Source organism: Lemur catta, chromosome 5 (assembly GCF_020740605.2).
Source record: "Lemur catta isolate mLemCat1 chromosome 5, mLemCat1.pri, whole genome shotgun sequence".
Taxonomy (NCBI): Eukaryota; Metazoa; Chordata; class Mammalia; order Primates; family Lemuridae; genus Lemur; species Lemur catta.
In genome coordinates, this window is record NC_059132.1 from 64362598 (window position 1) to 64376397 (window position 13800).

At 35.3% G+C, this 13800-nt stretch overlaps 1 protein-coding gene across 1 annotated transcript; it reads left to right on the top strand.

Moving 5' to 3' along the window:
• The first annotated feature begins 1877 nt into the window (after positions 1-1877).
• On the top strand, positions 1878-2804 carry LOC123638370 (putative olfactory receptor 2W6). The gene has a single exon (XM_045551984.1). The coding sequence runs from the start codon at positions 1878-1880 to the stop codon at positions 2802-2804; it is 927 nt and encodes a 308-aa protein (XP_045407940.1).
• The last annotated feature ends 10996 nt before the right edge of the window (positions 2805-13800 follow it).

Sequence of the window (13800 nt, forward strand, 5' to 3'; positions counted from 1 at the left end):
AATGCTATTTTCTAATACAATTGCCTTTTTCCCCTATAATTTAATTACCCTATGGCAATTACTCCATTTTACCTTTCCTCTGAAGTAGTGCTATACTATTACTATATCACTTTAATCAAATTATACAGAAAAGGAATAGATTCTTTCTCTTTTGTCTTCAAAAGGAAACTGGAAACTGGAATTTAATGCATAGAAGAGCTTTTGGGGCTTAATTGAAAATCTGTTTCTTGATAAGTTGAGATCTTTGTAACTACTTCTATATAATTGCTGGTGCAGTAGTCTCATAACCTTACTGTTACTTTCTATTTCTATTAACTGCCCAATCTTCCACAAAATCCAAGATAACAAACAAAACCAGAGGAAAAACATTAATATATTTTCTTCCTATATCATTTGGAAAAATTAAAGCCAGGTAAGCCTAAATGACTAGAGAAAATAGGGAAAATTTTCTTTTGCTTTGGTGTTCTATATTTGGCTATGGAAAGTAAATTTACTATAAGAATTTCAGTGTCAAGAAAGTTTCATCAAAGACAAGTTTTACATTTGAAAATCAAAATATCTGTGATAAAAATTTAAGTCCTACTCTATCTTTATTTTTTCTCAGATAGCTAATTGAATATATTATTATTATTAGAAAAAGCCCTTAATTCTGTAGATCACACAGCAGTCTAGGTACTTTGTAATATCATTTAATAATGTTAGTCTTCTTATTAATGCTTAAATTATCAAAGAATCAACATGACTAAGGGTGTGAGATATATTTCCTTCTGTACCAGCTGTTCTGCTTTTACACTTGTCTCCCTTTATCTGTTATTTCTTTGTTATCCAAGCATCCTTTAATCCAATTATGAGTGTATTTTTTATGGATCTATCTCTCTTTCTTCTTCTTGGTGATATTAGGGTCAACCTTTCTTTATTTACTTTTTAAAATTACTCTTTCTTACTCTTTATTTACCACATTCTCTTTCCCTTTGTGTTCATTCATCCCTATTGCCATGTGCCTCTCTTCTGCAAGCTAACCACATTGTTTTGACATTTGTGAAAGGCTAAAAGAAGATAAAATATATCTAAAGTTGCCATTTTATTACTGGACAGAATATCCTCCCTGACCTTGGCAATCTAGGATGCAAAAATTCATTACTTACAATGAAATGAATGGTAGAGATCTGAGTTGATAGTATTTCGTGAGTATAAAGAACTGAGATATTTATTATATATAATTATAATCTAAGTGAAAAGGTGACATTGACACTGTAAAGAGAATACACATTTATGCTACATTAATAAAATTAGAATAGTCCAGCTCACGGTAAGCAGTAGTTTCTCTGTACCTTGTGTTTTTCAAAAACTCAGTTAATGAGCTCAACCCTGGTTGTCACATTTTCAGAAAGTCATTGTTAACGTTGAGGGCATGTGGAAGACAGCTACTAGGGTAGTAATACACCTTATAACCTTCTTATATGAAGAAGAGTTGAAGGAGTATGAATGGTCTTGGCCTGAAATAAATGTATTAATAGCTGAGATGTGATAACTGCCTCTAAATATGTTTCAGAAAGAAGTATTAGCCCTGATGTATATTCAGTAAAGTTAAAATACTTTCTCTTATGAATCATAGGGAAAAAATGTCTACTTAATAAAAAGATGATGATTATAAGTGGTAATTTGCCAGTAATGAAATACTTTGCCTTATGTGTTTGAACAAATGATGAACAGCTTATATAGCTGGGCAGAAGATATGTTATTATTGAATGGGTTTTTAGACTTGATAGCTATGTGTTCCCCCCAAATCCTGATATTCAAAGATATTCACAAAATATATGTTAAATATTCTTCATTTTGTCCTTGCCCAGCTATACAGATGACGTGAAAGGAAGGCAATGGAAAAATCCAACGACAGCTTAGACTATGGCTTTATCTTGGTGGGTTTCTCTGATCGTCCCAAGCTGGAGATGGTGCTCTTCATAGTAAATTTTATTCTGTATTCAGTGGCTTTTCTGGGAAATTCAACTATAATTCTTCTATGTATATTAGACCCTCGGCTGCATACCCCAATGTACTTCTTTCTGGCAAATCTTTCCTTTCTTGATCTCTGTTTCAGTACTAGCTGCATCCCACAGATGCTGGTAAACCTCTGGGGCCCTGATAAGACTATCAGCTATGCTGGCTGCGTTGTCCAACTTTTTTCTTTCCTTTCTGTTGGGGGAATCGAGTGCATCCTTCTGGCTGTCATGGCATATGACCGTTATGCTGCAATCTGCAAACCTTTGCACTATATGGTCATTATGCACCCCCAGCTGTGTTTACAATTAGTGGCTGTGGCCTGGGGGAGTGGACTGGTCAATGCCATTGTCATGTCCCCACTAACAATGACCCTCTCCCGATGTGGTCGCCGCAGAGTTAACCATTTCCTCTGTGAAATGCCAGCACTGATCAAGATGGCTTGTGTGGATGCTCGCCCAGTGGAAATGCTGGCCTTTGCCTTTGCCATTCTCATTGTCCTACTGCCTCTCACTCTTATTCTTGTCTCCTACGGCTACATTGCTATAGCCGTGCTGAGAATCAAGTCAGCTGCCGGGCGATGGAAGGCCTTCAATACCTGTAGCTCCCACCTCACAGTAGTCTCCCTGTTTTATGGGAGCATCATCTATATGTATATGCAGCCAGGAAACAGTTCTTCCCAAGACCAAGGCAAGTTTCTCACTCTCTTCTACAACCTAGTGACTCCCATGTTGAATCCGCTCATCTATACTTTAAGGAATAAGGAGGTGAAAGGGGCACTGAAGAAGGTTTTGGGAAGGCAGTAATGAACAGGAGAGGTATGATAAGCGGTAAACTTGTGAACTAAAAATAAAATCCTAAGCCCTCTGCTAACTGAATGGACCCTCAGCCAGGGGACCCCAGAAACACTTTAAAATTGCATTCCCAGCCATGAAGGGATGGAGAGATAAAGCACAATTACATGCATATGATTTCCCTTCATCAATATTCATGACTCCTCCTATAGCTTGTTGAATACGGATATTTGACAAACCCCACCCCACCCCCTGTATAAAATCCTGTTCTTTTGTCTCTTCTTTGAATTATGTGTGCCTGGCTTCTGACAGGGGCTTAGCTTCCCAACCTGTTGAAATAGCCACCCAACAGGTTGTTACCCTTCATGAGAAATAAAGCTCTCCTTTTTCCAAAGTATAAACCTCATTGTTTTTTTTCTAGTGAAGAAAGCCCTAGGCAAATTTTTTTCAAATACATTTATTTTGTGCTTATAATAAATGCAGCCAATGTAGCAAACATTCTTGAATTTTTTTAATGTGGGTAAATACACTGAAATGTATCCAAAATCAGTATGACTCAACCATAGCTTTATATGGATAAATCTTAGCAAAATAATTTAGCAAAAAGAATTGGGTCTCAGAGAGATAAAATGACTCTCATATAGATATAAAATAAGTATGTTAAAGCTTTTCTTCAGTTCAACAATGAGGGAACTAGGCAGATATAATAATTGGTTCAAAAAAAAGTCATAAAAGCAATCATAAAAGTTGAAATGAATGAGCAAATGGAGGAGGCAAAACTTGCTTCTTCCACTGTGGGAGAGGGATATTAGTTCAATCTCTATCTAACAGGACTAAATTCGTCACAGAGAAGAATTATTTTACATTGCTATCAGTTATAAATAATTTATGAAGTTTAAAAATATCTGCCACAGAATCAGAATCAGATAGCCTGAAGGGGTATCCTCCAGAGTCTAGAAAATGCAAAATTTTCTGCTGAAGCATAAATTTTTTTCTGCAAGCTAAACCATATATCTTATTTATGTTATAACACTAAGTCTATGGTCCCAAGCCTCATAATAAAAGGATGCATTTTCATCTTGATTTTTTAAGTGGTGAAACTACGGTTTATAGAGCCTATGTAAATTAACCTGGGTCACATAGTAAATAAGTGGGATTCAAAAGTGGTGGGTATGATGCCTGAACTTTTGCCATTATCCCGTGAATGATACCCTCTTTGTTAAAGAGTATTTGGTGCATATACAGGACATTCAGTAATTGGCCCCAGTCTCATTTGCTTCATCTGCTTGTACAATCCTTCAAGCATTCTGGATATGCTATAGACCCTATGAGAGAGGTCTCAGCACTTAATATCACCCCTTCCCACATTGCCCCATGCATATCCCCTGTTTAAATCTTTCCCATGCTTTGGTGGTCAGCTCAAATACAATATACTTGTAAAATTGTCTGGGACTCTGATTTAAAAATGTTCTGTCACTCCTTTTAACCTATGGCATTTTTATACACTGAAATGACAGGATTTCTACTTAATATTATTATATTTATGTATTTCCTGTGTCTTCTATTAGATTGTAAGTTCCTTGGTGGTAGGGTCATTTTTCCTTTAATCCCTCTTAGCGTCATTCCAAGTATTAAGTTGTTATTAAGGCCAGGCGCGGTGGCTCATGCCTGTAATCCTAACACTCTGGGAGGCTGAGGTGGTCGGATCATTTGAGCTCAAGAGTTTAAGACCTGCCTGAGCAAGAGCGAGACCCTGTCTCTACTAAAAATAGAAAGAAATGATCTAGACAGCTAAAATTATATATATAGAAAAAAAGTAGCCAGGCATGGTGGCGCATGCCTGTAGTCCCAGATACTCAGGAGGCTGAGGCAGGAGGATTGCTTGAGCCCAGGAGTTTGAGGTTGCTGTGAGCTAGGCTGATGCCATGGCACTCTAGCCCAGGCAACAGAGTGAGGAGACTCTGTCTCAAAAAAAAAAAAAAAAAATCATGGAAGAGTAAAATGAAAAATTTAGTTATCCTGTGATATCAAACATACGCTTATCTAAGAAAATAAAAATATTAAATTCTTTTTTAAAATTTCTAGTCAGATGATTACATGTCACACAGAACAGATATGTTTATTTTTGTACAAGTGAATAAAATATAACCTAATATTTTGGCAAAATAACTTATAAATTTATTATACTTACTTGCCAATAACTGTTGGTTATGTCTGCAAATCATACACATTTGAAAGGCATTACACTGGTAGAATTCTGAATCTCACTTTAAAAGTTACCTCTAACCCTAATTCTTTTTAGACAAACCAAATTAATTGCGCATCAAGGGAGTGAATACCTATCTATTTGGATACACATATGCAAATTCCTGGTCACAATGGGGCAGAAACCCTTTAAGACCAAAACAAACAATGTAAAGATTTCATCTTTATAAAATTCTCTGACAGAGGTATAATCAACATGTTGTGCTCAAAACTGACTTTCAAATCACTGCAAATGATCTTTCCAGATAGCATTAACTTTATATTTGATTCAAACACATGATAATCAAACTGCCTAATGCTTAACACTCCAGCTCAATTCCCCATTTGTATGCTGTGATCACCTTTCCATAGGGTGGAAGAAGGTTTTCATGAAATTATAAGATGCCCCAGAAATTAAGAAAACTTTTCTCCTCATGGAGAAATTAATTTTTATGGTGGATATAGTAATTGTTTACATCCAGATTTAGCTTTAGGTTTTAGAAAATACCCCCTTTTATTTCCCTTGTGGTCTTCAACATGTATTTTCTTCAACAAAGAGTGGTGGAAAGAGCATAGATATTTTAGTTATCGAAAGTTAGAGTTGGATCCCAGCTCTGCCATATTTAAATGTGTGTCTTTACCTAAAGTAACTAAGCTCTTTGAGTACTGGGTTATTTAGATGTAAAATCTGGATTATTATATAAATCTAGTGAGGCTGTTTTGATAGTTATTAATACCATATTGCCAGATGTGAAAACAACCCAAGTGCCAACAATACATGAATGGATTAATAAAATGTGGTATATACATACCATGGAGTACTGCTCAGCCATAAAATAATGGTGAACTACCTCTTTTATTATCCTGGATGGAGCTGGAGCCCATTCTTCTAAGTGAAGTATCACAAGAATGGAAAAACAAACACCACACGTACTTACCATTTAATTGGTACCAATCGATGAACACCAATGTGCACATATAGGAAGTAACATTCATAGAATGTTGGGCAGATGGGAGCAGCAGGGAGGGGATGGGGAAATTTACACCTAATGGGTGTGGTGTGAGCTGTCTGGGGGATGGGCACACTTGTACCTCTGACTCTGGCCATGCAAAGGCAATTGCAGTGCAAAGGCAATTTATGTAACCAAGATGTTTGTACCCCATAATACTCTGAAATTTTAAAAAATACTATATTGCCATCAATGTAATAGTTTGCTTTAACTATTAAATGGCAAGACAATTGTGTAGGTGTCTGAAAGCGTATGTGATTGAGAACAAGTAGCCAGTGAGGCAAGTTCATCTGAGGTGGGAATTCAGGAAAGCAGTAGAGCCATAAGGGGCAGGGGGATGACTGCAAGCCCACTGTTCCCCAGGCTGTACAGATGTTTGGCCTCACAGGTCAGAATGTATCCTTTGACTAAGGAAACACACAACTTCCTCCAACTGAACAGGAATACCTCCTAGATTTTGACTCTTCCTCCTTAAGTCATTGCAACTCTAAACAAACAGTTAAATTGCTCTAAATGGTCCCAGAAATATTTAACAGCATTGTCAGGTTACTTCAACTTTGAGTTGATACTTAAAACTATAAACTTTACTGATATTATTAGTAATACTTTAATTTTCCTGTATTAACTCTCAACATAAAATTTCTGTAAGCTGAGCTATGATAGGTGCCTCTTGTAATATTGACTGATAGCAAACATTCCAACATGATCATATTATAATATTAATTTCAGGGAAAGTGTTCTTCCTTGGTAGAATGAACACAATCAGACAAAATTAATCATTAATAATTAGTAATATTTGAGCCCTAAAAACTTTCTGAATTATTTGAGGAACAATAAATAATCCCTTTGTTAAAGAAACTGTATATTTTTGAGGTAAGCCTTTCTGGCAACAGAATGAGACTCCTGTCTCAAAAAAAAAGAAAAAAAAAGAAGTAAGCCTTTCTGAAAGCTCATACTATGGTATCTTTAGTAGTGTAACATCAGCTCTGTGAGAAAGATGGAAACTCCAGACTTCAAAAGTCCTAGGGGAGAGACACAATAGGCTCTGCCTTAATTTTCCCTCAGGTTCAACAGAGAATAGAGTAACAAATATAAAAGGTGATACCACTAATAATCCAGTCATAACCCATTCTAACTGCAGTGCCACTAAAGAAGAACTTCAAGGTCACAGCCACTTGTATGTTTTGACTCAGGCAGTGACTTCCAGGAACTTGAGCTCTGGGTGACATTGTCAAGTAAATAAAAGAAATATGACATGACCATTTGGTTACCACCTGAATTCTGAAGTCTTAATAAGACTTTCCCCTGCTTAATTCCCTCTATTAGTCATTGTAATTACTGCAGAAATACCTTCCTTATTTAAGGTAGCATAGCATCTCTACTGGCTCCTTTGGGTTATCTTCACCATAGTGCATTGTGTCCTTGGTTGTTGGGTTATATATCTATTGTCAGGTCCCCCTTTCTTGACTAAGTGATTCTGTTACAATGAATAAGGGGGGATGATGACTATTGAGCCTCTGTTTGTCCAACAAAAAAGGAAATGTATATTATGTATGTGTAGGTGTGTATGTGCATTTGTGTGGTGAATATCTTGAAAATGGGCATCTGGAGCTAAGGGAGAAAGAGGAGTTGTTTCAGTAAATAAGAGGTGGTGGCTTCCTGGGATGTCCTTTCTGCCTACGTTAACATATCTTCGGAGTAAGACAAACTATCTTTCTACTTAATAGTTCGTAGGATTCTCTCTCCTCCTAAAGCCACATTAAACATCTTCAGGAGTATCATTGCATATATTGTGATAGTTTTGTGGTTCTAGAGAGCCCGTTGACCAATCTCCACTCCCAGAAGTGGAGAGAGATGGGAGGGTGGGAAAGTGAACTCCAAGGACTGCTGGTTTTTTTCTTCTTAAACACAAAAATAATACCATTGCACTAACAAGTATAGGAATCTGAATTGGTAAGGGTAGATCATTATAGGCTATACTTCAAATCCTACATATAGTCATTGCCATTTAATTTAATGTCAAGATAATGATAAAAACCTTTCCAAGTTTCAGTCACTTATCCTGTACTCAAACTATGACTATTTCTTTCTCAAAATCCTAATTCTTTTATCCTTAAGTGCACAGAATTGGATTAAGTATAACCTTTTTTGATACAAATTTATGATTGATGTATAACATTCTTGATTTTTTAATGTGGGTAAATAAATTACAGTATATTTAAGAGGCATGCCATACAGTAGTCAATATGAATGAACTTCAGCTACACATACCAATATGAATGAATTTAGTAGTAATATCAAGAGAAAAAAGTAATTCCCAGAAAAAAAAAAAAAGCAACATACTGCTCTGTTTATAAGCTAAAAACAAATAGAACTAAACCATATACTTTTTAGGACTACACATGCGTTGTAAAACTTAATACAAGGGAATGATGAATGTAAAATTTAAAGTAGTAATTTTTTTCCAGTGAAAGAGAGCAGGGATATGGAAAGGTAAGAAACCTATGGTAGATATAAACTATTATCAACATTCAGAACGTCTTGTCAGATGGTGCGTTTGTGTGTGTCTCTGACATATTTTTTAAATAACATGGTTATTTGTATTAGTTTAAGACTTCACACTTTTTAAATAGAAGAAAGAAATAAAGAGCAATTTCTTGGGAAGCTGGAAGCCAGGTTAGAAGACCCAATAAAGCTGAAAATTAACCCAGCTGGGAAATGGGAAAAGAAGAAGAACACAAGCAAGCTGATTTATTTTACATTGCCTTAGGTTTGGATTGTGAAGCACTAGCAATTTCTGAATGTGAGGGTACAAGTCAGTCTCAGGAGAAATTATTTGAAAGTCTGTATAAGACACAAATAAATCTCCATTTCTCCTCTTATTCCACTAATCAAATGATCATTCTACCCAAACCTTTGGCAAAAATGGGGTCTACTCCATTGTGAGGTTGAAAAAAAGAATATCAAACTCTGAAATACCAAGCTCAGCATAGTTGATTAATCTACTGAAAATAGGGGAATGGATGAAAGTCTAGATATCAAATTGTGAGAACTTCCCATCCATGTTTCCTATTGGTTCCAAGATCACTATCAGAATTATTTATGAATCCCACCAGAGATTTTGGAAGATTATTCTTTGAATAAATTGTCCAGCTGCACCACCCCCAAATACCTATTAATACAGACAGTTATGCGTCCTTGAAGAAAATGGCCAGTGAAAGCCATTTCTGGTAAAATCCAGTAAACCCCATGTCCTGTCCACACAGCAGGATGTCCCATTGTCTCATAATCATATCAGTGCTTACTCTGTAAAAAAGAATGGTCAATCACAGATGGAGGAAAACCTTTATCATGAAGGAACTGGTTACCTACCTATTTGAATATGCATATCCAAATTCCTGACCACATTGGGGAGAAAAACCCTTTAAAACTGTGAACAAACAAATATAAAGATTTCATCTCTTATAAAATTTTCTTATATGGAGGTATAATCAACATATTGAGCCCAAAACTCATCGAATCACTGCAAATGATCAGTCCAGATAGTGTTAATTTTCTATTTGATTCAAACATCTGATGATTAAGTTGTCTAATCCTTAAACACTCCAGCTCAATTTCTCATTTGTGTGCTATGATCTCCTTTTAATTAGGTGGATTTTTTTTAGTAATGCAATGTTAGTTTAATATTCAGTAAAAGATGCAAAGAACTTCTACACTGAAGACTAACAAATACATATAAAAAAATTAAAGAAAATCTAAACAAATTTAGAGATATAACATATTTCAATGGAAAGGTTAGTATTTTAAGATATACATTCTTTCCAAAAATCTATTGATACTATTCCAATCAAAATCCAAGTGAAATTTTTTATAGATATTGACAAGATGACCCCAACATTTATATGAGAATACCATAGACTAAAAGAACCAGAATAATCCTAAAGAAGAAATCATACTCCACAGGAAAGACAAGTAAGTTAATAGAACAGAAAAGAGAGTCCATCAATAGATCCACACGTAAATATTCACTTGATTTTTTTAAATGTCACCAAAGCAATTAAATGGAAAATTCTTTTACATAAATGGAGCTGGTGTAACTGAACATCCATGTAGAGGAAACAACATCAACAACAAAAAACCCAAATACTTGACCCTACCTCATAATATACACACAAATTAAATTGAGATGAGTCATATAACTAAATATGAAAGCTAAACTATGAATTTGTGTTCTTGTTATTAATCATGGCATAACAAATTATCCCAAATTCTAGAAGTGTAGAAACTACAACTATTTATTAAGCCATGATTGTAGGGGTTAGAAATTTGGACACAGCACCATAGGAATGTCTCATTTCTGCTCCATGATGTGTGGGGTAATAGCTAGGATGGCTTGAAAGGCTGAAAATGGCTGCTATAGCTCACCTGGGGCCATATGTCTCGAGCCTCATTTCTTCTCCACATAGCATTTTTTGAGAATAAAATATTCAAAATGATCTGTCATTCATATATCTGATGTTTGATCTGAGGTGGTTACAATAGCTGAGGGCTTACTAAGACCACTCTTTCTCCACCATGGTGGTCTCAGGGGATTTAGACTTCTAACATGATGTCTGGCTTCCTCTGGCATGATTGTTCTAAGAAACCATGGTGGAAGCTTTAAGAGTTCTTATAATCAAGCCTCCAAATTCCAGAATGTGACTTTTAGCACATTCTGCTGGTCAAGTGAGTCCCTAAGGCTAGCCAGCCCAAACCCAAGGGGAAGGGAAGAATATATTCTTTCAATTATTGGGGGAATGGTATTATGTGTGAAAAGAAGAAAAGAATTGGTGGTGAACATCTTCGAGACAATCTACCACAAGCTTAGAAAAGGGAACATAGAAAAAACATCATCATGGCCTTTGGTTAAACAAAGATTTCTTAAACGGGACACAGAAGATACTAACAATATAATGGGAAAAAATGATAAAGTAGAATTTATCAAAATTTAAAACTTTCTATCATCAAAAGACACTTTCTATCACCAAAAGCACATCAAAGGGCAAGCCATTATTGGAGAAAATACTTAACGTACATATACCTGATTTTTTAAAAAAGACTCATATCTAGAACCTATAAGGAACTGTAGCATCATAAAAAAGAAAAATAGCAACATTTTTTAAATGGGCCAAAGACTTGAATAAGAATGTCAAAAAAAAAGATTCAAGTGGCTAATAAACATATGAAAAGGTGCTTAACTCAGTACTCATCAAAAAAATGCAAATTCTAAGTGCAATAAGATCTCATTACACATAATGGCTAAAAATACAAAGACTGATAATCCCAAGTGTTGATGAAGATGGGGAACATCTTGAATTCTCACACATTGTTGGTGGGAATATTAAAATGGTATAATCCATTTGGAAAGCCGTTCAGCAGTTTCTTATAAAGTTAGCCATACTATCTGTTATCCATTGTCATTTTAACTAACCATCTCAAAGTTTGACAACATAAAACAACAATCCTTTAATTTGTTTATGATTTTCTAGGTCAGCAATTTAGGTTAAGATTAGCCAGGTGGTTCTTCCACTGGTCTTTCCCAGTCACTCATGTTGCTGCAATAATCTGGCTTGACTGGGACCAGATTGTCTAAGAGGGCTTTACTTATATGTCTGGTAATGGCTCTTGATTGGGCTACATATCTTCGGCAAGCTAGCCCAAACTTCTTTACATGGCATAGTGTTTCAACAGGGAAAGCCCAATGTGCACTTTTCAAACCTCTGCTTAGGTCATGTTTGCTAATGTTCATTGGCCAACAATACTGATATGGTCAATGTGTCAGGGAACTATATAATTCAGCATGGATATAGGGAGGTGGCCATTTCTTAACAATATACTATTAATACATATACCTATCCTATAACCCAACAATTCATTTCCTAGACATACACTCAACAGGAATGAATGAATCTGTCCACAAAAAACTTGCATGTGTTTACTGTTGACTGCCAAATCCCCAAAAGACCACCATACAGATCAGTTGATCAACCAAAGCAGAGTTTATTGGACCTACTGCAATAATGGAAAATATTATCTTAAGAGTGTTACTAGTATCTCAAAATGGTAAAATTGGGGAAGAATATTTGTAAGGTTTTAGGACCTCCGATAAGTGATAATAAAGTGAATTTTGCAAGACAGGGAACTGGTTGGTGTTGAGCAGAGTTTATAACTTAATAACTTTGGATCGGTGGGCACATCAAGGGAAAAGTCTTGAAGAAAACCTTGATAATTGAGCTGGTTAGTTGGTATTTCATGGAGCAATCCACTAAGTTACAGTTGCTAGTCTCTATATTATTTAAAACGGGGACTGGAAAGAGTGTCTGGCCCATTTAATGCAGGGCAAGAAACTATGTTGTCTTTGGTTCTCACCACACAGTATGAAATTCAACTGACATTAGATAGTTAATATTTTTTTTCTGTGTCTTTTATTAACAGTGCCTATCTAAATGTCATTTTTGTTTCTGATTGTAAGAAATAATTAGTTTTAGTAACCGGAAATTTTTAAAAACTCTACATTTCTTATTTTGAAGTCAGAGTATATCTAACCACAACTCCCTTACACTTATATTTTTAGAAGTGGCAACATGATCATGCTCATGTATAACTAATAGAACTGTATTTCTACCATACTCCTTCAAAGTATTGACCACATTAGTCCTTCCAGTTTAATAGCTGAAAGCAGCTGTTATAAATTAATAAATTTTTTCCTAATTGAAATTATTTGGTGTTATGTAGAAAAATCTTAACTAATTTTTGTAACTCTCATTGTCCCTAATTTTTCACTCATACAACTCATAAATATTATCTTCCAAGTTTAAATTGTTGGAACTTTAAGTTGTTATTAACTCACAATGAAAAGCCCAAATTATTTCATAATTTTAATGCTAATTATATAATTTGACAAATATTAATTTATTAGACACTGCTAAAAATACAATGGAGAGCAATTAAGATATTCCCTGCATACTAGGATTACTAGACCAGTGTGGGGAAAAACAATAAATAAAATTCACACATAAAAGCACAACCACAATTTGCCAAAATAACAATAATGATGATAATCATGAACAAGCATGAATGTAATGCATGCCAGGAACTGTTCTAAGTTCTTAATATACTAAATTTGATCCTCACAAAAATATATGATTTAGATGTTGTTATTATCATTATTCTTACATATGAGAAAACTGTGGCATAGAAAGGTAGGTAACCTGACTACGATCATACAACTAAGTGGCAGAGTTGGGTTTGAATCCAGGCCATCTGAATCCAGGGCCCATGTTCCTGAACATTGTCCAGTGCTGACTTTCTGTGGGTTCTCTTTGTAAGTCTGTAATTGCTCAATTGTAAGAACTATGGCCACGAAGTATAAGGTATTATAATAAGGTATAGACATGGGCTAGGTGAGAACTTTATGATGAAGGGAATTAAAGTGGTGACCTAAAGGATGAGGTGCTATTATTCAGGTAAAGGAGCAGAGAGAGGATGAGTTCTAGTTTTAGAGAATAACAGGTTTCAAAGATAGGAGGTGGGAAAAAGTTTACATGCCAAAGAATTTAGATAAGAACAGCATGTGGTGCAATGCTGAGAGAGAAGAGATTGGAGGAGTCAATAGTAATCAATTCACACAGGACCTAAAAGACAGGTTAGGTATAATAGAAAGCCATTGAAATGTTATATGCATAGTGATAGTGTCTTAGTCTGTTCAGGCTGCT

Coding starts and splice junctions, on each gene's coding strand:
- LOC123638370 (XM_045551984.1), top strand. CDS start 1,878: ATGGAAAAATCCAACGACAGCTTAGACTATGGCTTTATCTTGGTGGGT.